The sequence below is a fragment of the Filobasidium floriforme genome (assembly GCF_021052385.1).
Source record: "Filobasidium floriforme strain CBS 6241 chromosome Unknown HD553scaffold_13, whole genome shotgun sequence".
Taxonomy (NCBI): domain Eukaryota; kingdom Fungi; phylum Basidiomycota; class Tremellomycetes; order Filobasidiales; family Filobasidiaceae; genus Filobasidium; species Filobasidium floriforme.
Window position 1 is genome coordinate 98,250 of NW_025763634.1, and position 25,675 is coordinate 123,924.

Below are 25,675 nucleotides of genomic sequence, written 5' to 3' on the forward strand. Positions count from 1 at the left end.
GTATCTGCAGCCAGCGATTCAACGACTCAAATATAGCACATAAGTAGGACACAGTATCTAGTCTGTACGCTGAGGACTCGAGACCCGGTGTGATCTCTTGTGGTCGGCCCCGTTCTCGGTTGACAGCATGACCCCGTCGACGAGGTGGGTGAGTTTGACGAGAATGACATTTCAGGTGCACCGTGGACGTCTCCGATCTGACGTACTTTCTACCCCTTCGTAGAGCCCTCTGGTCATCGCCATCATCGTCAGAGCAGCGTCCCTCTTCTACCTGCTGGTCGTCCATCCCTTGACAGTATCTCCCCAAGGTGCATTCGACACATCCACATCGATCCTACTCGCACTCTCCCCTACCGGAACGTCAGACACCTCGGACAAGCTCGCTAAAGCTCTCGAACCGTTTGTGAAATGGGACAACCTCTACTTTGCCCAGATCGCCGTCCGGGGGTATCAACATGAACAAGAACTGGCGTTCATGCCCATCTGGCCGCTGGTCATGCGGTGGAGCGGGATGGCCGTTCAGAAACTCAGGCTCCTACTAGCTGTAGGCTCATCAACGCAATATGGATCATCGCAAACCGGTGCATTACTGGGGATCAACGATGTCGTATTGGGAGGGGTCATTGTTACCAATATCGTGAGCGTCCTGAACGTGGTCGCCTTTCAGAAGTAGGTCAATCTCAGATCGGTACGTCCCTTGACGGTCTCTTACGAAACAATATCACTAACCCAATCCTTACCACAGGCTCACGTACCGGATCACCAAGAACCACCGCTACACCACCCTCTGCGCCATCCTCTACGCCCTCCACCCAGCTCCTGCTATCAGCTCGGTCCCATACACCGAACCGTTTTATACGCTGTGCACGTTTCTGGGGAGTCGGTTGGTCCTCCTCACATCCGGCTCGAACTCAAGCTCGTCCCCGAACTCGTCGGATCTTGGGCACCTCGATGGGCCCACCTTCACCTCTGGTGTAAATCTGAGATCGAGGTTGAAGCGAGGCCGATACGGGCCCACCATCACACGTCGAAGGACCAAGCACCTCCTCCTCCGAACGCTAGGAATCACCTGTCTAATGCTCTCCAGCGGTACCCGAAGCTTAGGGGTCCTAAACAGTGTGCTCATCGTCTGGCCACTCCTAGTACGGTTATATGAATACCGTCTTCGGAGGGGTATTTTCGTGAGTTCTCTTCTGCATACAGCTTGTAGTATGAAGCATGAAAATCGGATCAGATTGAAGCTGATCAACCCCAATCCGACTCGTAACTATGATTTTGTGCATCTACAGACCACGCTCCGCCTAGCTCTCTGGGCAGGGATCGAATGCATACTGGTCGGCTCGCCCTTTGCGGCGTTGCAGTATTACGCCTATCGAGCGTTTTGCACGCCTTTCACAACCAGCCAGATGTTGGGACATCTACACGGAGATGGAAAGCGAAATCCAAGTTCAGATCTGAATTCAAATCTGATGCTGGCGAGGCGACCGTGGTGCGAAAAGAGAATACCTTTGGCGTACAATTACGTCCAGGAGCATTATTGGTCAGTCCGGTCTCTTCCCACCCCGGCCGAATCGGAAGCATGCTTTTTCCCGTACTGAGGCTCTTTCATTATCTTGTAATTCGAATACAACACGAAATAGGGACGTCGGGTTCTTACGATATTGGACTCCAGCGCAGTTACCTAATTTCGTATTGGTCGTTCCGATCTTGGTAGCGTCCATCTACGGGATCTACCGGTACTGGCAGTTGGTCTTCCGTCGATTTACACGCTCGAAGACAACCACGACAGTCTCCAGCTCCTCACAGTCCCGCCCAGCCTCATCAAGATCGAGATCAAGATCAAAGTCAGACATAGACCTGGACCTGGACTTGGACTTGCAACTCCGCCAGACACTTTGGGAGAACCCCCAAACCGCCCCCTTTTTCCTGATTCACACCCTCACGACCCTGATCTTGGTATTCGCTTCGCACACCCAGATCGCGTTACGGGTGTCGATGGGGAATCCGGTCTTGTTCTGGATCGTCGGGGCGTTCGTCTCCAGTTCAAGTTCAAATTCTAGTCGCAAGTACAGAAGAGGAGGTGGAGGAGGTGGAGGAGGTGGAGGAAGAGGTCGGACGGCCAGATGGGCTCGACGAGGGATCGTATGGAGCTGTACATGGGGAGCCGTCAGCTTGGTCCTCTGGGCGGGGTTTTATCCTCCTGCTTGACCGCTGTATGGTCTAGCAGATTCGATGCATAGATGGATTGATAGATGAATGGACAGATAGTTACTCTTTGATCACGTGACTCTACCCTTGCTACTCGTCTCTCGTCTCTCGTTGACGCGTCATTTGGCCCGGGACCTCCTCGATAGACCAGATCACTTTGACACTTTACAACATCATACAGACCTTTACAACCTCTTCATCCTGCCCGATCACTCGACAACAACATCGCTCCGAAGAGCGGTTCAAGCTAGCAATATGACTCTCCTCCACCTGCTATCCTACGTCGGTAGCGTGGTCGCTTTCCTGTTCGTCACGCTATCACTAGGTGAGTCAATCGAGCGTCATCTGAACAACCTGAACAAACCCAGGTAACAGTGATACTGAAAAGCTATTCGACTGTGACATACGATATGTACAGCGAGCGGTCTGTTATGGCTGGCCGAGCTGATAGAAGAACACTCGAAGACGGCGAAAGCGATTGGGATGCGGACGGTCTACGTGAGTCTGAATCAGAAAGAGGTGGACCCAGCCCGAACCGCGAACACAGTCTCAACTCTACTTTCTTCTTGTTGGCCTCGCATCCTGCAGGGCATCATGGCAGTCCATGTCCTCCTATTCATCTTCGACCACCTCCCCTTCACCCTCATCGCCTTCTCCCTCGCCGCCCACGCCGTCTACCTAACAAACTTCACCCCCCAATGGCCCTTCATCTCCCTAACCTCCCCGCGGTTCCTCTTGTCCTGCGTGATGGTCGTCGCAGACCACTTCCTCTGGTTCTTCCATTTCGCGGAAAAAGCACAAGAGGCGAAAGCCAAGAGACAGCCTAGGTATAGGTACGGAGCCAAGGCTACAACGACGAAAGGGTCGGAGGATGCGCCTAGTTTTATGGACGTGGCGGCCTTTTTCGCGATCTGTGTTTGGTTGGTGCCGTTGTTCTTGTTCTTGAGCTTGAGCGCGAATGATAATGTCTTGCCCTCGCAAGGTGAGTCCAGAAAATCTCATTGTCTGTCCTATGTCGATGTTCCAGAAGAAGCTGATTCGTTGGCGAATGTGACGTGATGACCTGCTCGCAGATACGATCCCCGGCACGCCCTCCTCCATACCTGGCCAACTCGACCTCGGAACCCCCAAAGAATTCCCCCATCCCACCTCCAAATCGTTCACATACACCGTCCCCCGAACATCCCTAGTCAAGTCCATCCTGGCCCCCTTACTCTCCCTCTTACCCAGGATCGGGACCAGGACCAAACGTAACGACGAGGGTATCATCGCTCCTCGAACACCTATCCGGGGCTCTCCAATGCCTTCCCCGATCATCCAACCTCAAGGGTATTCACCCTGGGGCGCTGTACCGGACTCTCTCGGCCTAGGAGGATCATCGAACACATCGACATTAACCCCCGGAGGAGGAGGTGTTGGAGGGTCGTCTTCATCTTTATCCCCGCAGTCCGGGTTTCAGAACTCGGTCTCTAACCGAGCTATGCTCTCGCCATTGAAGATGAACGCGCCTCCTCCTCGACGGACGGCTAGCGAGGTGAACGTGAGCGGGTCTACGGGGAGCAGCGTGATGCCTCGACGGAGCGTCAGTCCAGGAGGGGTTTCGATGTCGCTCAGTCCGGATCATTCGGCTTCTTTGGCATCACATTCATCACATTACGGGAACTCGAATGTGAACGCCAATGGGATTGGGAACTCGAATGGGAATGGGATGACGACGACGTATATGAGCGAAGAGCCCGGATCGATGTCCACAGGTCGGTCCGTGTCACCCGGTCCTGTTATGATGATGGCGGGTAGTAATCCTAGTGGGGCGGGGTTGACGGCGAGAAGAGCTGGGAGGAAGGACGATTGATGATCGACGATACATCATCTCCGGAAATACGGGACGATCGCGCATACAAATGTCCGAAAGAGCCTCTTGTCTACGGAGATGAAGATGAAGATGAAGATGAAGAAGATCGAAGGTACCGATACTGAGCAGAGCAAAAGGTGCATAATAATATATCTACCAGGCAAGCGGGCGACGAGAGTGAGAGGGTCTCTGCTTGATCGAACTTAATATGTATCAAATTGGAAATGAGCATGGCATTACATGTGTTTTTAGCGGGATGTGATTTGTGTCCTCGGTCGGCGTAACTGAGTCGCACCAGAAACATGCGGTTCAGATCCCTATTTTTTGCTAACGAAGTCGAGGTCAGGGACGATTCCGCTTGCCGAGGTCAGAATCCAGTCGTTTCGTGGCTTGTTCCGAGAGTTTGTTGCCAATACAGGGCTGCTACCTCAAGCTCATCTCGTATATGTCAGATCGAACGTTGAATTGACAGTTCCGCCACGGAAACGACTATTTGAACAACTCCCATCGTTACCATTCTACCGATCATCATGACTGTCAAACAAAGTACAAATCACCACCATGTAGAATCCTATCCATCCCTGGCCTCAGTCTCGCGACGGCTGTGGCAGACGCCGGTCCCGATCTAAGGTCTTGCTCATCCCTGCGGACCATTTTTCTCGGCCCTTACCTGGTCTCTCAGGACTTGCACGTAACGCACCGCATAGACAATTTTCGCGAGCATTTCGTTCCGGCCTCTACCTGGACGCATCTGCGACGACCAGAAGTCATACTGCTCGTCCCACAGCTCCTCTATGATCTCGTCCCAATTTTCCTGCCAATCGATACATGACTCAAACTTGTTGTTGACCTCTCTGAAGATTCCCTAACGCTTGCCGGCGGGAGTCTCCTCCACTTGGAACTCAAAGTCACTATGCTTTTTCCAGTAGTCTCCGCAGCCCATGCCCAGGATACGTCCAGCTTCTTGTAAAGACATCGGCTTGCGCGAGAGCGCCTTCCACATGCGCGCAACCCTTGCATTGTCATACTTAGGCTGAGTATGCTGGGAGGAACCACCTGCGGAACCTGTGTGGACACTGTTGCTGGGTTCCTTCCCAGCGGTCGAATCTGGTCTAGTTCCGTCTGTCTCGAACGTTTGAGCAGGTTGGTTGGTGGATGCTGGCGGCGACGGCATTGAGGAAGAGTGTGAGCTGAGGTTGTGAGATCTGTTGAACGGGGATGACCGGTTGTGTATACTGATATATCTCCCCTGGTCCTCGATTGAGAAACAGAACGACACGCCTGCCCCATATATAATGATCTGCTTACTGTCATTGTGCATCGAAACGGAAGGAGGTAATCATCAAAGGAAAATATGCTGAGAAGGTTGAAGTGGTAGAATGAGATAGAGGGAGCTGGAGAGGGCTCGAGGGAGCTTGAGGGAGCTGGAGGACGCTCAAGATACTAACGATATCGATAATCAAAGGATCGCAACAGCATGATCACCTGATCTGCCTGTTCCAGAAGCCAGAGTGCCGGGCTCGGCAGGCTTGTTTGAGTTACGGGACGCAGCGTTGTGGAACCCGAAAAGGCCTCATCAGTAACTCCTAAATCGACGGGCATGTTTGCGACCACAGACTGGAGCCTCTATGATCGCTTGGAAATGGAGCTGTTGATATCAAAGTTGATATTTCAGTCGTAACGCCATTGGTGGCGTAAGGTGCGGCTTTCCCAGCGCAACCGCTGTAAGCGCATTCCGCGAGTTTCCGGATTTTCACTCTTGGAAGTGCGACCACACTGATCTGTATATCCTTCCTGTACGTTTCTTAGGAAAGTATATGATCTGTTGGAACTGAGTGTGGACAACATTGCAGTGAAGTGGTCTATGCGGATCGAGCGCCGATGCAGGTGCAGCTTCAATTTCGTGATGACAGTCGACGAGTGTTTCTGACACATTCTCCCGCATCTGATTTACGGGTCAGGTCAGGCCTCAAGGTCAGGATTGGGCCCCTTACATGACAAAGTCACTCCACGGCTCACCTTGACATTCGCTTCGACACTGGCCTTTGTAGCCAGCTCTTCAAGGTCATCCTGTTTAGGTCTGACCCATCAGAGATGGTCTCAATAACAGAGAAAGCCGTCAAGTTGCGACTTGCCTTTGTCGCCAGGTCTTTGATCAAGTGGGCTAGCCGAGTGAGGGTGGTGTTGAGCTGATTGAACTCGGCTCGAGTTGGACCTCTTGCTGCGAGCCATATTTTTCGCCAGGTCATCATATGTAGGAGGAGCGGGTCTGGCAGATTCAGCCATGATATCTGTTGGCAGCCGTGCCTGGCAGTTACAAAGGAGCAAGCAATTACTCGCATGCCGCAAGAGGATCATGAACGCCGTTAACCTCTACATATGCCTCTGGACATGCTCCACCACCGGGCATGTTCGACAATGAACCGATAACCCCTGACCGCAACTGCTCACTGCTCAAGACTTACAGTACTGCCACCAATAATCACCAAGCTCAACAACAATCCGAGACCCGCAGAGACAATATGCCTCTGCTCCATCGCGAGATCTCTGCAGGGGATATGCACTAGGATCCAAGAGAAGCCGACATAAACCAGAGGTGGATCTGCTGGGATTGCGTGACCATACAAACCTGTCAGACCAACTCTACTGAGACACTTGAATCTGACATTTACCAAGCGATAAGAGCCAAACACTGGAAGACAATTGCTGTATTGGAGAACATCCCGGCCCCTTATTTTGCGGTCATGAAAAATGTCTGCAAGATCGACGCAGGACAGTGTCTCACGCTTGACGAAGCTTGGGCCTTGTCTCTGCAACCGCTCTCGGTTGTCTTGACCATCTTCACCACCTATGCCTAACATAGCTTCAAGACTATGGACAGTCAAATCTACGAGTACGTTCGGCACGTAGTAGAGCCCGGCGCTCCATCCGGCAAGAAGGGCACAGTGAGATTTACAAAACGAAGATTCATGTCGATATGCGATGCAACGATGCTAACAATGTGCTAATGGTACAACCAATCCCAACCAAGAGAAACTCACCTCCCTACACTCTGTCCATAACCCCCCGCGCCGCTACAACTTCCATCGTCTTCCCAACCAGACCATCCCGACCGCCGCCAACAAGCACGAGACCGTCGATACCCAGAAGGTCAACTCGAAGCACGTCGTCCCCTGACACCGCGGTCGACCGTCGTCATCGTCCTCTCCCGTGCCAGCGCCAGGCGTGCGATGTCGGGACTGATGGCCGCCTTGGTATTCGGAGATGAAGGCGTAAAAGTACTGCGAGGTTCGAGGTCGGGTTGTCAGCTCGAGGTGGATCGCGGCTGATTCATCTTGAAAACATTGGACTTACGGAGAAAAAGATGGCTCCCGCAGCGACAAAGTACTATTTCGCAAGCGCACAACAAAATCAGCATCAGCTTCAAATATCATGCAAGTAGGGGTGGACAAACATCGACAACTCACCGAGACCATACCCCAAGCCAACCCAAAATGACCCGGTCCAAAGTGTCTCGACGTGACCGCCGGCCTGTTACAAACAATCAAACGGTCCAGCGCTTCCATAACATTCCAGACTCTGGGACGAATCACGAAGCCTGCAAAAACTCACGTGATGGTAAACACCGCCCCATACATCCCCCCTACCCCAATACTGAGCAGATCCAACCCCTTGACAGACCGGACTCCCAATGCGCCCCAGAGTAACGCTCCGGAGAGAACGACGAGACACCCTGCGGCCAAGACCGACCGATCGATCGTCCGACGTCGGCTCCCGGGCTGGGGCGAGACGGGCGAGAGGTAATCCACAAGTACGCCCGTGACGAGCCTCGCCACCGTCGAGGAGACCGAGAGCAAGAGGACGAGGTGAGACCTCAACGCGAGGGAATTATCGGCATCGTCATGATCCGTGGACAATGAGTTGGCGATCGAGCCAATGTTGGACAAGACCATCTCGGCCGGACCCATCCCGAGGAGCATGACCGTCCCAAACGCCCACAACCCGCGGTCCATCCCGAGGCTCTTGAAATCCCAATCGACCTGTCCTTCGGGGATCGACTTGGCCTCGAGGTCGACGTTCACATTATCCGCTTCTGTTACTCCACCACGCAACGTCGGCGGTCGACTAGCCAACCTCGCTCTGACGGAAGCCGTCTCCTCGACGACCGAGGCGTACAGCGCTTCGGGCCCACCGATGAGCAAAGGCGTGTGTTCGTTCGGATCGACGATCTTGACGGACGAAGCGATCGACGCCACACGGGGGTTCGGAGCGGACAGTCTGCCTACGGAGAGGTGTTGTTGAGCGCGACGTCGGCCGTGGTCCTCTAGCTCGCGGTGCAGCGAGGCCGAAAGGTCAGGACCAGGACCCCCCGAGGTGGAATCCGCAAACGCGACCTCGCCGGCGTCTTCATCAAAGTCATCATCTGCCGGACTCAACAACGGCTCCCTCTCAGCCTCGGTATCCTGGACCTGCGTCGGGTCGTCCGGGTACGTCTCCACAGCCGCTGACGAGACGAACAACCAGATCGCCGCAAACACGTTGATGCACGGAACGAGCACCCCCAAAAACCTTGTCAACCGGATCGGATCGAGTTGACTCGAACGGTCCAAGAAGAACCTCGACCGGGCGATACTGCTCAGTGTCAAGCTGCTCAGTCCGTAACAACTCAGCGGCAAACTGAGCGCCAGGGTGGGGTATCGAGGAAATTGGAGGGCGGCGGTGGTCAAGCTGGAAAAGTAGGCTCCGATGGCAGCTCCTCCCAGGCAAAAGTAGGAGAGCGCTAGGAGGAACGGGAGTGGGGATGAACCGCCTGACGTGTTGTCCGAGCCCAAGTATGGGTCCGAGTAGGGATCCGGATCCCGGTCATCGAATGCGACCTCGAACCGGTCCTTGTAAGTCAAGATCAGGGCGAACGATTGATACCCCACAAACGACAATACGGCGGATAAAAGCGACGCCCTGTAAGGCGACCTCCCCGCAATAACCATCATCATTAGCACTCCTCTCCTTCCCACACTGTACTGTACACCTTTTCAAACGCTGAGACTCACGCCCTAGGCCCCTTCTTATCAGAAAACCTCCCCAAAGGCGCCGCTCCCAAATAAGTCCCCAACACGCCTCCTAACGCGATCGTCGACCCTTGGGTGACGGAGAGTCCGAGACGCTCGATGACGATCGGTCCGTAGGTCGGCCATACGTACGGTCCGTTTGCCGTTAATGCGTTGAGAGCTGGTCAGGGAGAAAATTGTTGGTGTCGTTGTTGTTACCGTGACATGTTTCATATAATCGATTCAAGATGATGAAACAGAGAGTTGTAAAGAAAATGAAATCAGCTGGATCTTCACCAATCTCGAGGTACACTGAGGACACGTCGGAGCTGACCGATGGATAGGCAAGTCAACGGCAAAGTGACGGAAGCCGGGTAATGGTGGACGTGCGTGATCCTCTTCCATACGGATCGGTTCGGTGCGATTCTTGAGGGTGGGGGGAGTGCCATGAGGGAGTCTAACCCTCGATATGTATCGTAATGTGATGTAAGAACAAGGCGATAATGCCGTTGTTAGCATATTATGCTCGCCCGCGGACACGAGCGAGATATCCAGGGATGGTCCCGTGAGCTCACCTCGATCGTCCGCAAAAGTCAACGTCGGCCTGACGAGTTCTTCCTGACTGAACCCGGACGCTCTCGAAGAGATGGAGATGGATCGGGTCCGTCCGTGTACGTGGAGTTGTCCTGGTCGATGATGGCTAGGCAGGACGTCACGGGACGATGAGCCTTGACGACGAGTTGGTGATGCTGATGTCACCGGCGAAGGGGACGAGGAGGACGAGCTGGATGGGGGCGGTAGTTGGCGGATAGCCCTGTCTATGTTCGAGTCGCTCGCCATCGTGGCATAGCCAGTCCTCTGATGTTGCCTGTGTGCAGAGTGTCGGCAGACTATGAGATGTACGACGACATAGGGGGATGTCAACAACCTCTAGTCGATGGGATTGGTCGACGAAGAGTCTCGGCTCATGTCTTCAAGTTGCGACCTCTTCGACTGATGACGACGATGATGATGGATCTGATGATCCTGATCATGTTCTCGTACAACGACGACACAAACCAGACTCCACAACCATCATCAACCAGAAAGCTAGCCAAAACCTCTACCTCACTACAACACCGCCCCCACCCGCAAGATGCCATCCGACGCCGCCTACTGGCTCGTATCAGCCCCACTCAAGAACGGCGACGACAACGACCTCTTTCGGTCCATAAAGACGGTCGTTACCGATAACACCCTCATCGGGGGGCTCGAGTTGCCCAGTCTCAAGGTGAGCAGCGAACTGAATGGGAGAGATGACCTGGTGATGGGATTACCGGACGATCGGTTGGCTGATACAATGTTCCTATAATTCACGATCGATTATATCTTGTCACGCCCCCTTTCTCCCTCCTCTCCTCTCTCTCTCTTGCTTCACGCTGGAACACGACCTGTACCTATTCACCCTGATTCTTGGATGGCAGGCCGGGACACTCTCCTCCCTCTTGACACTCAGCGACGCTTTACCTAAACACGACGCCTACTTCACCTCGGTCGTCGCCAAGCTACTCGATACCATCAAATCCCTCGCAGCCGGTTCCGCCCAATCCCAATCCCAATCCGCATCCCAATCCCAATCTCAATCCGACAAGGACAAACTAGAATCCTACGCCCGTATCAACGACCTCCCCCCGACTCAATACCTCATCCCGCACTCCGGAGCTCGTCAAGGGTGGACCTGGGACGCCGCGAGGTGGGGCCAGGATGGGAAAGTGATCGATGTCGTCGAGGCGCTCGTCAAGGAGATGAACAGTATAGATTCGATCCAGAAGCAAAAGGTCCAGGGGTATAATCTGGCCAAGGGGAGTTTGGCGGGGATGCAGAGGAAGAAGATGTAAGCCCCGAGTTCCGCGCAGTACGGGGGATTCCGTGAGCTTGAGGTTTACCGGCTGAATGAACCTTTTTGCCAACCTCGAAACCTCGAATCGCAGGGGAAACTTGTCGACGAAATCCCTCGTCGGGATAGTTTCCAAGGAAGACGTCGTCGTCGATAGTGAATACCTCGAGACTCTGCTCGTCGCCGTGCCCAAGTACGTCGCTCGGCCTTCCCGTATCAAAAATCTCCCTCTCTCCCTTTGAGGTATCGATCTATGCCTATGTGCTGATCACTCACGTTGGATTTGCACTTGCACGGCGATTGTTTTTTTGTAGCAACCTCGTACGGGATTGGAAGGAAAAGTATGAAAGGCTTACTACGATGGTCGTACCTAGGAGTAGCTCGTACGTATCTTGGACCCACTCTTGTCGCCCATGAGCCGGAGCGTTCTTCAACTCAATTGCCTGACCACCCGTTCTTTTGACGTTGTAGGGAGATCACCAAGGACGACGAGTACACCCTCTTCAACGTGACCGTCTTTAAAAAGGTCAAGGACGAATACCTGCACAAGTGCCGTGAACACAAGTGGGTCCCCGGTGGAGATCTTGTCATCTGTGTTCGTCTGTGCGCCGGCTGATTCGTTGTTTTTTGCGGGATACTTAGGTTCTTGGCGAGAGAGTTTGCGTTTGATGACGAGGCTGAACAGCGTCAACAGCAAGAGATGGAAGAGGCGTCGGCGGAGGAGAAGGAACTTTGGGTGGGTTCATTCCTCACGTCGTGCCAATTTACGGCTCGGGCTGATTTGACGTGAACGTCTCTATCGCCTCCGCACAGACCGACCTCCTGCGACTGTCGAGGACCAACTTTTCCGAGGCGTACCAGCTGCTCGTACACTTGAAGGTCGTCCGGCTGTACGTCGAGAGCGTATTGCGGTACGGTCTACCGGCAGACTATTCCGCCATCGTGTTACAGGTGAGTCACAGCATGGGGTGGATCTCTTCTTCAGCTCGTCACGATAGCTGACCAATTGATGCGCCGCCTTGACGCCCCGGCAGCCCGATTCGAAGACCTCGTTGAAGACCCTGAAATCGCTCTCGTCCTACTTCCAATTCCTCGCATCAAAAGAACGCGGGACCGGGAAAAAGGCGTCGGGAACGGGTGGCAACAACGACGAGGTCGCTGGCGAGTGGGGTGCGGTGATGGAGCAAGAGTATTACGATTTCGTCCTGTTCGAAGTGCCCAAGGTGGTCACATGATCGAGCGATATTTTCTTGCTTTTTGTGATGACGATAGAAGGACGGATGGTTTGTTGTAACGTCATGGGAGTTTGGCATCTCTCGGTCTCTAGTTTTACCTTCTTAGCCGAAGATTTTGTTTGGTTTGTTGCTTGCCGTGAAAGCGTATGACATCTCGATATATACCTCGAATTTGACATTGCCACTTATATCAAACCAAAGTTCCTGTCGATTGTCGGACGCGTTGATTCTCTCGAAGGGCTTTGGACCCAGGAAGTACCGCAATCATGGAGCCAATCGACTTGACCTCTGGCGCAGCCCCCTTAATCGGAAATATGCGCTCGACACAACGGGCGGACTCATGCCTTATGCCCAATTCTGTGGTCTCATTCCGATAAAAGAGAAGTTTTGGGCCTCAGGCCAGTATCCCTCGAAGGAAAAGCTACTGACTCGGCACTGGTTGCATCCAAAGAGACGCCTGAGCTAATCGAGCTGATTCGGATACTACGATCAGGTGTGACTTTCGGATGTAAAACAAGAGTAAGAAGACCCAATTCAAAAAAGAGGGTGTCGAGGAATGAAGTGTTGAAGGCAAACATGTTTTGTCATTTGTTTGATGGGGGGTATGTTTTTGTTTCATGTTCAAGTCGGTAAAGTTCAAGATGAAGACGGGTGATAGAGAAGAAGGGTGTAGAGTAGAAGAGTCGCAGAGTCGAGACCAGATTGAACCGATATTTATATTTCCGGTTGGGGGAGAGAGAGAGTGTGTGTATACGATATACGACCCAGGCGCCAGGCGGGGAGGGTGTCGGGATCTGTGTTTCTGTGATCAGACAACATCCTCTTGCGCGCTTGCGACGCCTGAACGCTGGCGCTCGAGATGAACAGGCAGGAACCGATGAAAGATATCATTTTGTTCGTTCAACATAAGGTGTGACAGGTGACAAGCAGACATTCCCTTCCCTCTTTTCTCGCTTCTTCTTCCCGTTGTAACCTGTAGATACTGAACAATTCGAAAGCAATCCCCCCTTCCTTGCCCTGACGCGACGCTGCTGGACGGCATGATCAGGTGCTGACATTTGCCAGTCGCGATCTGAGACTGGCTCTCTCATATGTCTTGTTACTTTGGCCGTTGTAGCCAATGGCAGAAATGCATGAGGCCGTATGCCTGTCATTGAAGACGCCGCCTCCGTCTGTAGGCGACTTGAGGAGGCGCAGGAAACACCCCGAAATCCGTTCAGACGACAGCTGAGCATCAAAGCCCGAAAAGGTCTGAGCCTGAGCGATCAGTGAGTAGATCTGATTGTGATATATAGGAGCAGCCGGCGAAGAGAGCTTCTGATGCAGGAGTGCTCATCCATTTGGGGTCTATCGCGTCGATAAGTGTTCCGCGCTGCCTTCACGGCTTGCCCCGTTCGACAGACAACTCTATCGTCGAGGGGCCGGGTTACCAATTAGTTCTCAAGGAGTATTCCTCGATATGTGAAAGGCGGGCAGCGTTGTGGAGCCATGCGGCGGGGCGGGAAGGGTGAGATTCATCGCGAGGATCGCTAAGCAGCGGGAAAGAACGAGCAGGTAAGTATTCGCGATTATATATGTACAAACCGCATCGGCTAACAACAAGCGCGGTTGGGACAGTGGTAGTCCATAAGACTTCGATGGTCTTATCCACCAGTAATCTTGGCGTCGTCGGTTCGATCCCGGCACTGCGCTCGCTTTTTGCCCTTTTTGTTGACGCGTCATAACCGAGTCGACCGAGCCTGACCGAGGTGACGGAACCTCTGCGTTGGGCGGCGTCGATCCCATCGATAACGTTCCCCTTTCTCATGCTCGAAAGACCGGCTTACCATCTCATGATTGACATTGACATTTCTTACGTTCTTAGCTTACATCCACGATACCATGAGCAATCTAGAGAGTAAGCAGGCTACCAGACTCGTCGAGACGGGCTGGAGTTTAGGGCACTGAACGAATTGTCTCGTCTCCGTAGAATCGCTGTTCCAGCTAAAGGTGGGTTACGGTCGCTCCTACCCTATGTTGTACAGTCATACTGATGACTACAGTGCTGGGTCTGTACAGTTCACGGCCAAGTCTCTGCAAAGGCAGGCCAAGAAGGCAACGAAGGACGAAGGTCTCGAGAAGGCGAAGCTGAAGAAGGTGGGCAGTTTTGCATCCTCTTTTACCGAAGGAAAGCGATATCCGACTGACATTCCTTCTCTTTCCCTCTGGTCAGGCTCTTCAACAAGGAAACACTGAAGGAGCACGCATATACGCATCTAACGCCATCAGGAAGAAGACCGAATCGCTCAATCTGCTACGTCTATCTTCCCGACTCGATGCCGTTGCCAGCCGGGTGGAGACCGCAGTGACGATGCGTCAAGTAACAGGGAGCATGGGACAGGTCGTAAAGGGGATGGACAAGGCTATGGAGAGCATGAATCTCGAGAGAGTCAGTTCGAGCTGTGTCCTGAGATACTGGTGTGTTGTGTTGTGTGTGTGTCGCTGACTGACCTGGGAGATCTCGTAGATCTCGGCCGTGATGGACAAGTTCGAAACGCAGTTCTCCGACCTGGACGTCCAAACTTCTTACATGGAGGGAGCAATGTCCAGCACCACCGCCGTGGCAACGCCTCAGGATCAGGTGGACCTCCTCATCAATCAGGTTGCAGACGAGGCCGGGCTAGAGAAACAGCAAGAGCTTGGCAACAGCGTGCCTGCGGGTAGCATTAAAGAAGCGGAACCTGTTGCAGCGACACCAGTCGGTGAAGAAGATGGACGACTGGCACAGAGACTCAGGGCGCTGAGGGTGAGTATTCTAGAGCTAGGGTTTACGAGCTAGTCTGCTGGGCACGAACTGAACCTCCCTTTATCATCTGCAGCCCGCAACATGAAATAACCCTTACATACAAGCTCGGTCTCGATATCCTCGGTTGTAAACACTACGCATCATTCGCTCGTCTGGATCCGTATGACATGAAATACCTTTTTGCGTAAAACCCGCATCTTGCTACAACCAACTCGCTAGACATAAATTACGGTGAGAATTACAACGCACGAAATAAAGCACACACCGCCGAAGCGTAAACATTAGTCATAACTAGATCCTGAACCTGCGAGCTCCACAGTCAGTTACCATTCGTCGGGGAAAACACCAAGCCGAAGGTGACTGACTCGTAAGTGAAAGACGATCAATCGATATCCTCCTGAACCGGAGGCGAATGTCTGGGTCGCAGAGATTTGCCTTGCGACAGCCATCGCAAGTCGAGACCGGACTTCCTTTCTTCTTCCATCTATATGGAGCGGCTGTTCCAGTAAGTGTCTCGTTGACGCTGAGTCTTATTATTTTGTGGGCTCACCGCTCCCATCGGCTCTTCAGGGATTCCATCTGGCATGGCGAAGAGAGTCGCAGCACCGGGCACACCGGGCAGCATGGCTCGACTCGGGGACGGGGACATGGCCTGACCCGACGAGTTTGCAGGAATGACGGAATCCCTCGTAGCGTTCTCCAAGACCGCTTCGGCGTACAAGACGATGAGCGCGGTCCCATCCTCGGGCGTGATGGCGATCGATCGGGTCGTCATCAAGCCTCGGATCTTGCCAAAGTTGACCTTTTCCTGTTCCTTTCTGCTCAGCTCGCGTTCGATCTGCGCCAATTGTTCGGACGAGATGGGTTCGCGCAGCCGGGGATGCTTGAAACAGCAGTACTTGCCGTAAGGACAGGACAGCTCGCCAAGGTGAGCTCGGCAAAAGGTAAAGTTGTAGGATCGCGAGGGAGCTTGTGCTTTGAGTTCGACGCCTGTGACCTGTGCTGTCGGTCCAGAATTTTGAGCAGGGACGGTATGACCGCGATTGTGTATTTGCGATCGCGCTGACGGTGTAGGTGAATTCCCGCTAGCCATGGGGGAGTTTCCCAGCGTTGCGGTCGTCAGGTCTACACAGTCACTCCCGCTGTTTTGTCGGGGAACGAATACAGGCGCTTTGACATTCGCTCGCATCGGTCCGCTCCCGCCAAACACGTCCTGAAGCTGCTCGGGCGAACTCATCAGGCTCGAGGGTGTGGGGCTAGCCGGCTTGGGGGATGGAGATCGCATCGGGGATATTCGCTCGGCGACATCGAGGCCTGGAGAATCATCGTCCGGGTCTCCAGACTGTCTTTCGTCGCTCTCGAGCTGAAGCTCTAGACCTCTGACGACTCTCTCCCCGGTGACTCCGGTCAGCCCGTCCGAATCGGCACGCTCTCGATATGATCTTGATGCGACGGGATAGAACGGATCCTCGTCGCTATCATAGTCATCCTCGTAAGGCAGCGCGATCCTGGCTTTCACGAGCGAGTTCGTGGCGGAACCAGCTTTGACTTTGGAAGGCGTCTCTGGCGATTGTACAGGAGGCGAGGATGTTGGTGGGCGGATCGAGACGACCTTTTGTGCCCTTGGTGCAAAGAGTGGGATGTCGGACGGAGAAGGAGAAGCGATCGGGTGCGAGGTGGTCACGGGAGGCTGAACCGGTAATACTGCAGAGGGAGGAGCCGGTCGTGACGAGAGCTGGTTTCCATGGACTTGCGGAATCGAGTACGGGGCTCTGATGGGCGGCGGAAACTTGAAGATGGATTGTGATACCTGGCTAGCGGGACGATGAACCGTAGTATAATCTTGCGAATCGTATCGCCGATGTACGGGTAGAGCTTGACCTAGCGATCGATGAGATACGTGACCATCTTCCCTGCGCGGGTTGAAAGGCTTTGACCAAGGGCTCAAGGCGGTATTGGCCGATGTGGGTTTCTTGTCGGCGGATGGTATCTCAGTACCAGCTTTGGCGACCGGTTTGACGGTAACGACAAAGTGATCGAGATCTTTGACCGTGTTTCGTTCCCAACTGTCGCTCAGGTCGATCAAGGGTTCCAGATTCTCCGTTTCCTCTTCCTGAATTTCGACAGCCAAGTGATTGTGCTTCTGACGCTCCGGGGTGACCTTTTCATTGCTCCTGAACGCACCTCGTAGGGCGATATGAAAGGCTCGGTTGTTGGCCGGGCTCGCTTTGGATCGTTTGGCTAGCTCTACCTCGGGCGAGGACGGCATTGTGGTAGAGGTGGACAGAGGAGTCGTCGGCAGCGAAGGACTAGAGGCGAGGCTCTTGCTTTCGGAGAGTGCTGGCGTAGCCTTGACATTGCCATCGTCGTCATGAACAAGGTCGGGACTTTGCGTGATGGCAGTCGACTTTCTACGGGTGGTGTCGGCAGGCCCGACGTGGAACCGCTTGTTTCCAGGTCTTTTGTACGCCATGGTTCCTCAATCTCACTGGTATGACAGTCACTTGAGAAGACGGGCGATCGAGGTGATTAGGCTTCCGACTTGAATGATCCTCATCGTCTCGTACCGAATCTTACCCTGCTGAAGTTTCTGACCAGAGGTTTGACCCTGGCGAGTAGCGGATCCCGTCACCGAGAAGGTGACTTCCCTCAAGTAGAGCTATATATTTGTGCGTGTGCAGTCTTGCGATGATCTTTGACGACGATCATGCTCTTGAACTAAAGAGATCTTGTTGGATATCAACTGTCGGGTCGACGATCTCCGACCTTCTTCTTCTGAACGAAAATTGGAACGATGATCCTACAGAGAGTGGCATTCCCCTAGAATTTGCTTCCGAACATTCCGATGAACCCGGTCAGACAATCTGAAACGCGTATAAACGTGGCTGGGGCTGATAAGCAGAACGAGATCGGAGATTCATCACACGTCCAAACTATCCTCATATATCATATACAACGGTTCGATAAGACGTAGACTTTTCTCACATGATCAACGGCAAGCACAGGATTTCAACGTGAAAGGATCGATTCCCTCAATCCATCTGCTCCCAACCCATGTCCTGGAGCGACCATTCGAACACCTTTTTGCTTTTCATGACGTCTTCGGGCTGATCGTACTTGAGCAAGTGACGCAACTTGCCAGGCTCGGTATGTACCTTGCTCAGCGCGTCAAAGTCGGCCGTCTCAAGCTCAAAGATCTATAAAATGAAGTTCAGGCTCAGTCTCCAGACCACGAGAATCTGAACGATCACGAAGAACTCACGTCGAGATTCGCCTTCATCCTCTCCGGGTTGGCAGACTTGGGGACCACGCTCCAATTTCCACGCTGAACGAGCCAACTGAGAAGAACAGCTCCAGGGGTCTTGTCGTATTTCTCGCTCAACTTGGTCACCAATGCGTCCGACATCAACGGTGATGGTTTATCGGCGGTGGGACGACCCAGAGCTAGCACGGTATGAACCAATAGAGTAAGCTTGCCGCTCGAATATGCATTTCTAGTCGGATAACCTACGCGAGTAAGCGGTCATGTGAATCCCCTTTTCTCGACAGAGCTTGTCAAGTCCCTGCTGGGGCAAGTACGGATGGGCTTCGACCTGTCAAGCAACATTTCTCAACATCGGTCGATTAGACCTGCGGATATTGAAGACCTTACCTGGTTGACAGCAGGAACGATCTTGGCCTCTGCCAGTAAGGTTTCCAAATTCCTAACCGAAAAGTTGGACACTCTGAAAAAACGACATCGTTCAACGACGCCCTGATCTGTCGGTCCTGTTCTCCCACTCACCCGATCGCTTTGCATCGACCGTCTCCGATCAACTGCTCCATCTGCTTCCAGGTCTCGACGAACGTAGGTGAAGCTCCGAAAGGTACCGTTTTGCCAGTCTCTGGGTCGACGGCTTGGGGCCAGTGCATGAGCTAGAGTGCCGAGATATGTGTATATCAGAAGGCTGAGCGTTCATCGAAAATCGAGACAAAGGATGCTTACGTAGAGATCGATGTATTCGATGTCCAACGCTTTGAGGTTTCGTTCGAATCCCGCTTTGACGTCGCCGTGGTCTAGATTGCTATAAGCGACAAGTCAGGCGGTTCATGAAAACATCTCACCCTTCCCGATCGCTTGCAAGACATACTTGAGCTTGGTCGTAACAAAGATGTCTTTTCGAGGAACACCGCTATCTCTAACGGCTTTCCCGACCGCTTGTTCGTTTCCGTATCCATCGGCCTGAGTGAAGCGAGATTACGAATCAGCACGTTTCACTAGCACTGGAAGGAGTATGCATGGCTTACCGTATCGAGATGTCGGTACCCCACGTCCAAGGCGTCACGGACCATCTGGTACGTGGCAGGATTGTCGGCTTCGACTCGTTTGAGCATCCAGCAGCCGAGCCCGACGAGAGGGATCTCGGCCCCTGTATTAAGGGTCGCAGTCTTGGTAGTCATACTGCAATCGTGGTCGAGGTCAGTGAGCAGGTTGGTGAGGTAAGTGCTAGGTGTGTAGGTCTACAGGTGACTCCTTTGTGCATGCATGATGCTGCAACCAACTCGTGATGCTACTTATATACCCACCTTCTCCACATCACAGATCACAGAACGGCGAACCCCGAAAGATCGGCATGAGCCCCGATCACCCCGGCCCGGGTACGCCGCCCATACGTAAGATCATGACGTTAGTGTAATCACGTGATCGCGCTCGTTTCACCTTGATCGTGTACGGGTGTTTCAGTCCCGGTTGGTGAGGAGTTTGAAGTACGTGAATATCGCGATGATCTCCCCAATTCCGCATCATGGTTTCGACTACCATTTGTAGTCCTAACCATTTGTCGCTCGGCGATCCCTCTGAAATTCCTTTGGCAACTTGTTATCCAAACCGTTCAAAGGCCTTTGTATTCCCTTTCTTTATGGCCAGAGTAGCACGCGATAACATTAGTCTGATCGCTTCCTTGCTTGAAATATACCGAATCATGTTTGCGCCCACGATTTCTATTGCATATATCGGTTGTTCCCTGGTGTTAACGCTGGGCTGGCTCCTGTACGTTATCTATATATTCACGCAGGTCGTGACGCCGTACAATCATGGTCACCTGGGATATCAACCTCAACGACCGCTCGCCCATATTACAATACACGACACAGAATCAGGGGGACGGATGGCAGTCAGCGGTGGAGACTAAAGACAATCGGACCACATCATATCGCTATACTACCGATCTAGGACTCTCGACCGTAGATTTCAACATCACAGGTCCGTGTGCCGATAATGAAAGGCCTCTGCCGAGCCAGACTAACCTTTGTTTTGCCCGAATGGTAGCGACAAGCATCCGTTTTTTACGAGATTCTCCAGACGGATCATGCTCGGCGGTGTATACCGTCAATTCCTCGGCACCTATCCCAGCATGTCCTCGAAATGGCGACGATTACTACACCGTCAACAACCTCTCGTTTGGAGATCGTCATCAGATATCATATACTCCGTTGACCTTGAGGCAGAAAGGGAACGTAGCGCCCCGATTCCTGGGCATTCAGGCGGCTACAGGGATAGAACAGAAAGAAGGGCGAGTACGATCCCGCCATACGATTCTCCCTGAGACTGTAGGCTAAAATGATCAAGGGTGTCATCAGCCAAACCGTCTACAACAACTCGATCGAACCATCTTTCCAACCTGATCCGAACGGCCGACAGCCCTGGACCAAAGTCTCCGTCTCCGATCTGGCGCAAATACATTCATATAATGGTACCGAACCGTTACAGGACTTTGGCTACCTCATTTCGACGACACTAGGCGCCGAAGCGCGATATGTACCGATCAGTAGGTTGACATGGACCCCTTCCGCATAGCATCACAAGATTAAGCTTTATCTCGACAGGTGGTCAAGCATTCTATCTGTATGGAGTGACAGGCCCGTATATGGGACGCCTGGAGATCTCAGTCGAAGACAGGTCAACGACCATAATTGATCTAAACGTAAGTCCATCTTTTGCTATGACGAAGGTGGTGGAACATCTTACGAATGGTCATTTTCACTGTTTAAGACGCCTGTAATGGATTATCACACGTTACTACATTTCGACAGCTTGGCTTCGAACAATCAGTTTCGATCTCTGTCTATTCGCAAGCTAGACTCTCGGGCGACCATCCTATCCAATATGGTCGTCACCCACGCGCAGGTGCCAAAAGGAGGCCAAACAACCGGTTTCGGAGAGAAAAAATTAGTCATAGTGGTAGCTGCAAGCATAGGCGGGACGGTCTTGCTGCTGGTAGGGATTATATTCCTGCTGCTGCGCTCGCGAAGAGCATCACGCAGGACAGCCACTCCGGAAAAGCCCTCGGCGGACCAACGTCTGTCGACTCAGACTGGCAACAAAGTCACATTGTGGTCAAATATATGGAGTACCTTAGGCACCGCTCCACCTCCGTCCAGCGCTGATGGAGCCTTGTTGAAGGTTTCGCCTGACAGCGTCAGAGGCAAATCATTCCTCCGTGTCGACCAAGGTAGATCCGCGCCATTCCGAAACCCCTGGGACTCGCGGGCTCGTCTCTCGAAGCCGTCCGATACCACCCCTTATCCAAAGCTAGAAACAGCGGAATCCTCAGCTGGGCCGAGTGTTTCGAGTCCAGCCGAGGAAAAGAGTCCAGGAAGGGATTACCTTATCCCGTCATATTATCACTCCGCCCCGTCCGATCCCGTTGTGCGACCACCAGTTCCACAACGAAAAGTCTCTCCAAGGGGATCAGTATACAGGGCAGAAGACGCGATTGCCCCTGTTCCCCCTAGCAACGCAAACAGATCGTCATATGGTTTGACATTCTTGCATACACCGCACGAAAGCCGTGAAAAGGCAAGAGAAAGGGCGATTGCCGAGAGTCCTTTGGGGGAAGAAGGAGAGCTGTCTCTATGGCAGACGCGAAGTCCAGCGATCGCCCCGCTCGTCCCCAAGAGGAGCGATCCCGCTCAGACGGTTTCCACGCCGACTCCAGAGCGACCCGCTCGGGCAAGGAAGGAGAGCGTGACCATGCCTCGTAGCATCTTCGTTCAGCCTGAAGCAGAAGCACTTCCTTCCGCCAGGCCACAACGCTTGACAGCGGTCTCCCCTCTTCGCGCTCCAGCGACCCTCTTACGAAGCCTATCCGGTCGATTACCCAGATCCGAGTCGGGAGATACCGATGACCGAGCGACCGTCCGCTGGGTGAGCCCTGACTCGGAAGCCGACGCCCACGAGCGTTCGCCAGAGATCTACTTCGAGATGCGACCGTATTCGCCGACAAGCGCGGGAGCATCGACCCATACCAACCGGACACGTAGGCAGGTGGATGAGCAGCGTCCGCTTCCCGGAGGTCGATTCTAGGATAATGAAGGAGGAACGGACGTTACTGCCATGGTCGAACATGCTGGTATGGTATATGTAATTGAGAAAGTGGAAAGTTTGTACAACCCCTGGAATCCGTCTACAAATGCTTAAGAGACTTGCCTAGTACTATCTAATGTACACTCTGCGCCCTTCCTTGATTTCGCCTCCTGACCTAGTAATCAAGAACGACACCCCGCCACTCGTCTACCCTGAACCCAAACGTCCGCAATATCCCGATCATCGCTGACGAACAAGAACCTCTCAAAGTTTCGCTTGAGCACCTCGACCCTTTCTTGTCTCGATTTGCTACTAGACGTTGTAGTCGTGTCCTCGCCAACGTCCAGGAAGAATCCGGGGCTCGCGCCTGGTATGACACGAAGCGCATCAAACTCTTTGCCCGCTTCAAAGTTCCCGACCTTGTCTTTCAGGTTACATATCGATGCACCGCCAAGGGTAGCCATGTGGAACAAGGCGGGAATGCTCAGAGGCTTGTCCGAGTATTTCCGCTTTTTCGATGGTTCGCTAGTACCGGCGTTGAGCGCGATCATCTTGGAGAGCTTAGAGGCGTCCCTGATCTGGGACAGGATGCCGATAGCGAATCCACCTCCACAGTCACTTCCGAGCCCGACCTCGATACCCTCGTCTAGCATAGCTCCTACTCGAGCTCCTCCGCTCATCAAGTTGAAGTTGCTAGTCGGACAGTGACTGATACCGGCGTGTCGATCGCTGATCACTTTCATCTCGACCGGGGAGAGCCAGACGCAGTGAGCCAGGATGGTCCCCTTGCGCAACATGCCGTACTTGTCGTACACCGCGGTATAGCTCTCGCAACCGGGAAAGAGGCCGAGTGTCTCCTTGATCTCGGCCGTGTTCTCTGAAAGGTGTGTTTGAAGGTGCAGTGAGGGATCCTCCGCGACCAGGTCTCCAAGGGAGGCCATGAGCTCCGACGTGCACGATAGGGCGAACCGGGGTGTGACGCAGGGTTGTACGAGAGGCGCAGTAGATCCACCAGGAGGACAGATGGCGCGGACGTGAGAGATGAGTGCTCTTGTCGCCTCGACCGAGTCCTTGGCAGACGGTTCCCGGTATTCTGGAGGACAATTGCGGTCCATGTTGCACTTGCCAATGAGCGCACGTTGGCCTGCAGATACCAATGGCTCTTTTAGTCAGTATCTTCAATCAGGTTCGACAGAGGGAGAACAGGCTTGACTCACCGGCTCGAAGCGTGGTCTCTGCCAAGATCTTGGAAGCGCTCTCATGCAGACTAGCATAATACGATGCCGTCGTGACCTGGACAGAGGTTGTAATCGGGATGGATTAAGGTCAGAACTGTCTGTAGATTGTAACTTTCTATGGATGAACCTACCCCGACTGCCAGCGTCCGCTTGACGACCTCTTCGTACACGGCCTTTGCGTATGTCGAATCCGAAAACATGGCCTCGCGCGGGAAAGTGACGTTTGATAGCCAGTCCAGGAGCTGGTATTCTTGTCCCAAGCCGAGATTCGGGTACTGGGGTGCGTGCTACGGAGAAGACTATGAAGTCAGACATTTGCCTATCCTATTCAGATAACCGTGCTTACGGTATGGGTATCGATCAGACCGGGACAGAGGAACTCGTGTCCTCCCAGTTGCACGATCTCAACGGCATTGTTTGTCCCATCTAGGATGAGACCGTGAGAGGCAGCTCGATCCTGAACCTCGCTCGTGTCGACATTCCTCTCTATCCAGTTGATGATGCCATCAGGAGATACACAAACGAGAGCGTCGACGGCGTATTCGAGCTCGTCCAGAGACAGCGAGTGGACGATAGGGCCATGGTAGAGCGTGGTTGATGCGTGCATGTCAGGTGGTGTAAGGGTGGGTGGTGGTGAGCAGGTATATTTCCGGGCAGGAAGAGTAGTGTACAACACGGGAGATCAAAGATCAGAGACGATGTCCGAGAAGTGTACAGGGTATATGATCTATGATGTATATGAATGGACGTCGTCACATCTTCCCTATCAACCGGCTCGTTCCCTTTGTACTGAGTAGGTCGTTGTCGACCTCCGATGAGATCGGGATCATCGGCTTGATCCGATAAGACAGGAGGAGGTTCGGCCGGCGATCAGCCGGAAGACGGACATGCAAAGTGAGCCGATGTCCGCTGCCCATCCTGAAATCGAGTTTGTTCATCTTCGACGCTCAGAATGGTCATTTGTGTCACTCGCATGTATGCTCACGACGACGGAAAGCCCATAACCATTCCCATCAGACCAAAAGAGCACAGCTCAAATCCTCACCGTACGAAATGTCAGGCAAAAGCAATATCCTCTTCACCGACAAGTTTCAGGTCAAGGTGAGCTACAAGAGCTACAGGAGTTCCGCTGTGGTCATAGCCTTGAGGATAGCAAACTAAACACACGGCCTACTGCCGCCCCGGTCCGCTTTGTGTAGGAGATCGATAAGGATGGCAAAAAGTTCGACCGAGTCTCTCGTATGACGTCAAATCCGTCGCAACGCGGCCTTTCCCTCACGCTCGACTTTGCCAACGAGTTTATCCAATTCAAGCCACAAGAATATTTCACCATGACACTGGCTACGTCGTTGCATGAAGACGGAGATGACGAGGAGGTCGCGGGTGGATCATCGGGCGCTGCAGGAGGTCCAGACGAGGCTAGCAAAAAGGTCACCAAGCGGGAAATGTGGAGGGGAGGTGACGAGGGTCTCGCCGAGCAGTACGAATATGTGATGCATGGCAAGGTGAGTCTCGACAGCGGCTTACTAAGCGATAGTCGTCGAGTCCTGCTTCTCTGCTGACACTTGATCTCCACATCTTTCGCCCCTGCAGATCTACAAGTTTGACGAGACGAGAAGCGGAGAGAATTCGACGTGAGTAGCCAATGGCCTGGCCTCCAGCGGGCGTCTTTCGAAACAGGCCGAGAGACCCTCGTTAAGACTGCTTCGCTGACCACAGCATCATTCGGATTTTGCAGAACCGCATACCTCTCGTTCGGCGGTCTCCTGATGGCGCTAAGAGGCAGCTACCGACATCTGCAAGAACTGGTCATCGGGGAGAACGTCTACCTCCTCATCAAGCACTAACACAGCGGCCATCAATATCATCCCGGGCCAAGATGGATATCGGCTCGATGATCTATGTACAATACAAAACGCCAACGACACCACCTCAGATAGAGCATACGATATGACATAATGACGATCCACCTTTGGCAACGTGACTGCGTGATGAAACGTCAAACCAAAGGGTACGCTGCCAAATTGCCGGCTCGATCTACCATCTCGGCTAGTCTGTCGTCGAGATCTGGAGCTCAGCTGCACTTCT

General features: G+C 53.2%; 9 protein-coding genes and 1 non-coding gene across 10 annotated transcripts; 6 read left to right on the forward strand and 4 right to left on the reverse strand.

Annotated features, from left to right (window-relative positions):
* The first annotated feature begins 9 nt into the window (after positions 1–9).
* Positions 10–2,280, forward strand: HD553DRAFT_312546 (GPI mannosyltransferase 2). Its single transcript, XM_046180109.1, has 5 exons — positions 10–148; positions 224–669; positions 746–1,181; positions 1,290–1,540; positions 1,641–2,280. Exons 1-5 carry the CDS (start codon positions 128–130, stop codon positions 2,206–2,208), a joined length of 1,722 nt encoding a protein of 573 aa, XP_046035898.1. The 5' UTR covers positions 10–127; the 3' UTR covers positions 2,209–2,280.
* Positions 2,281–2,397: 117 nt separating this feature from the next.
* HD553DRAFT_296866 (putative endoplasmic reticulum protein) lies at positions 2,398–4,060 on the forward strand (the record flags this gene model as incomplete). Its single annotated transcript, XM_046178526.1, has 5 exons — positions 2,398–2,533; positions 2,627–2,706; positions 2,797–3,190; positions 3,282–3,622; positions 3,707–4,060. Exons 1-5 carry the CDS (start codon positions 2,464–2,466, stop codon positions 4,058–4,060), a joined length of 1,239 nt encoding a protein of 412 aa, XP_046035899.1. The 5' UTR covers positions 2,398–2,463.
* Positions 4,061–7,011: 2,951 nt separating this feature from the next.
* HD553DRAFT_312550 (major facilitator superfamily domain-containing protein) lies at positions 7,012–10,125 on the reverse strand. The gene is made up of 7 exons (XM_046180110.1): positions 9,684–10,125; positions 9,443–9,565; positions 9,112–9,289; positions 7,673–9,019; positions 7,528–7,591; positions 7,415–7,447; positions 7,012–7,341 (listed from the first exon to the last, which is right to left on the reverse strand). Exons 1-7 carry the CDS (start codon positions 9,946–9,948, stop codon positions 7,135–7,137), a joined length of 2,217 nt encoding a protein of 738 aa, XP_046035900.1. The 5' UTR covers positions 9,949–10,125; the 3' UTR covers positions 7,012–7,134.
* HD553DRAFT_312554 (uncharacterized protein) lies at positions 10,126–12,415 on the forward strand. The gene is made up of 8 exons (XM_046180111.1): positions 10,126–10,378; positions 10,572–10,981; positions 11,079–11,177; positions 11,299–11,367; positions 11,456–11,548; positions 11,627–11,720; positions 11,798–11,935; positions 12,019–12,415. The coding sequence occupies exons 1-8, from the start codon at positions 10,244–10,246 to the stop codon at positions 12,217–12,219; spliced, it is 1,239 nt and encodes a 412-aa protein (XP_046035901.1). The 5' UTR covers positions 10,126–10,243; the 3' UTR covers positions 12,220–12,415.
* Positions 12,416–13,821: 1,406 nt separating this feature from the next.
* Positions 13,822–13,911, forward strand: HD553DRAFT_t61. Its single transcript has one exon. It is a non-coding gene; the product is annotated as a tRNA-Arg (tRNA).
* Positions 13,912–13,980: 69 nt separating this feature from the next.
* HD553DRAFT_312556 (Snf7-domain-containing protein) lies at positions 13,981–15,195 on the forward strand. The gene is made up of 6 exons (XM_046180112.1): positions 13,981–14,116; positions 14,189–14,208; positions 14,278–14,355; positions 14,432–14,647; positions 14,726–15,004; positions 15,078–15,195. Exons 1-6 carry the CDS (start codon positions 14,101–14,103, stop codon positions 15,087–15,089), a joined length of 621 nt encoding a protein of 206 aa, XP_046035902.1. The 5' UTR covers positions 13,981–14,100; the 3' UTR covers positions 15,090–15,195.
* A 191-nt stretch (positions 15,196–15,386) lies between these two features.
* On the reverse strand, positions 15,387–17,477 carry HD553DRAFT_342736 (uncharacterized protein; the record flags this gene model as incomplete). The annotated part of the gene is made up of 2 exons (XM_046182791.1): positions 15,387–15,488; positions 15,555–17,477. 2 exons carry the CDS (start codon positions 17,475–17,477, stop codon positions 15,387–15,389), a joined length of 2,025 nt encoding a protein of 674 aa, XP_046035903.1.
* A 427-nt stretch (positions 17,478–17,904) lies between these two features.
* On the reverse strand, positions 17,905–19,551 carry HD553DRAFT_312559 (aldo/keto reductase). Its single transcript, XM_046180113.1, has 8 exons — positions 19,292–19,551; positions 19,135–19,226; positions 18,990–19,068; positions 18,789–18,919; positions 18,657–18,729; positions 18,516–18,597; positions 18,267–18,448; positions 17,905–18,201 (listed from the first exon to the last, which is right to left on the reverse strand). Exons 1-8 carry the CDS (start codon positions 19,442–19,444, stop codon positions 18,037–18,039), a joined length of 957 nt encoding a protein of 318 aa, XP_046035904.1. The 5' UTR covers positions 19,445–19,551; the 3' UTR covers positions 17,905–18,036.
* A 2,819-nt stretch (positions 19,552–22,370) lies between these two features.
* On the reverse strand, positions 22,371–24,330 carry HD553DRAFT_296882 (Metallo-dependent hydrolase). Its single transcript, XM_046178527.1, has 4 exons — positions 23,934–24,330; positions 23,719–23,874; positions 23,567–23,642; positions 22,371–23,493 (listed from the first exon to the last, which is right to left on the reverse strand). Exons 1-4 carry the CDS (start codon positions 24,192–24,194, stop codon positions 22,532–22,534), a joined length of 1,455 nt encoding a protein of 484 aa, XP_046035905.1. The 5' UTR covers positions 24,195–24,330; the 3' UTR covers positions 22,371–22,531.
* A 310-nt stretch (positions 24,331–24,640) lies between these two features.
* On the forward strand, positions 24,641–25,434 carry HD553DRAFT_342740 (putative DNA-directed RNA polymerases I, II and III 17.1 kDapolypeptide; the record flags this gene model as incomplete). The annotated part of the gene is made up of 4 exons (XM_046182792.1): positions 24,641–24,688; positions 24,787–25,092; positions 25,181–25,221; positions 25,326–25,434. The coding sequence occupies 4 exons, from the start codon at positions 24,641–24,643 to the stop codon at positions 25,432–25,434; spliced, it is 504 nt and encodes a 167-aa protein (XP_046035906.1).
* Between the last annotated feature and the right edge of the window lie 241 nt (positions 25,435–25,675).

Bases quoted from the DNA above. Each gene is read 5' to 3' on its own strand.
- HD553DRAFT_296882 (XM_046178527.1), bottom strand. From the start codon at position 24,194: ATGCACGCATCAACCACGCTCTACCATGGCCCTATCGTCCACTCGCTG. The intron at 23,875-23,933 runs GTAAGCACGGTT...TCTTCTCCGTAG, and splicing joins GTCTGATCGATACCCATACC to CACGCACCCCAGTACCCGAA. The intron at 23,643-23,718 runs GTAGGTTCATCC...ACCTCTGTCCAG, and splicing joins AGCGGACGCTGGCAGTCGGG to GTCACGACGGCATCGTATTA.
- HD553DRAFT_312546 (XM_046180109.1), top strand. From the start codon at position 128: ATGACCCCGTCGACGAGGTGG. The intron at 149-223 runs GTGAGTTTGACG...ACCCCTTCGTAG, and splicing joins TGACCCCGTCGACGAGGTGG to AGCCCTCTGGTCATCGCCAT. The intron at 670-745 runs GTAGGTCAATCT...TCCTTACCACAG, and splicing joins AACGTGGTCGCCTTTCAGAA to GCTCACGTACCGGATCACCA.
- HD553DRAFT_312559 (XM_046180113.1), bottom strand. From the start codon at position 19,444: ATGACTACCAAGACTGCGACCCTTAATACAGGGGCCGAGATCCCTCTC. The intron at 18,730-18,788 runs GTGAGTGGGAGA...TCGTTTTTTCAG, and splicing joins GGTCGATGCAAAGCGATCGG to AGTGTCCAACTTTTCGGTTA. The intron at 18,598-18,656 runs GTAAGGTCTTCA...GTTGCTTGACAG, and splicing joins TCGTTCCTGCTGTCAACCAG to GTCGAAGCCCATCCGTACTT.
- HD553DRAFT_312550 (XM_046180110.1), bottom strand. From the start codon at position 9,948: ATGGCGAGCGACTCGAACATAGACAGGGCTATCCGCCAACTACCGCCC. The intron at 9,290-9,442 runs GTCAGCTCCGAC...CTCCCTGACCAG, and splicing joins GTTGACTTGCCTATCCATCG to CTCTCAACGCATTAACGGCA. The intron at 7,592-7,672 runs GTGAGTTTTTGC...TGTTTGTAACAG, and splicing joins GGGGCGGTGTTTACCATCAC to GCCGGCGGTCACGTCGAGAC.
- HD553DRAFT_312556 (XM_046180112.1), top strand. The intron at 14,209-14,277 runs GTGGGTTACGGT...GGGTCTGTACAG, and splicing joins AATCGCTGTTCCAGCTAAAG to TTCACGGCCAAGTCTCTGCA. The intron at 14,648-14,725 runs GTCAGTTCGAGC...GAGATCTCGTAG, and splicing joins AGAGCATGAATCTCGAGAGA to ATCTCGGCCGTGATGGACAA.
- HD553DRAFT_312554 (XM_046180111.1), top strand. From the start codon at position 10,244: ATGCCATCCGACGCCGCCTACTGGCTCGTATCAGCCCCACTCAAGAAC. The intron at 10,982-11,078 runs GTAAGCCCCGAG...CTCGAATCGCAG, and splicing joins GGGATGCAGAGGAAGAAGAT to GGGAAACTTGTCGACGAAAT. The intron at 11,721-11,797 runs GTGGGTTCATTC...GCCTCCGCACAG, and splicing joins CGGAGGAGAAGGAACTTTGG to ACCGACCTCCTGCGACTGTC.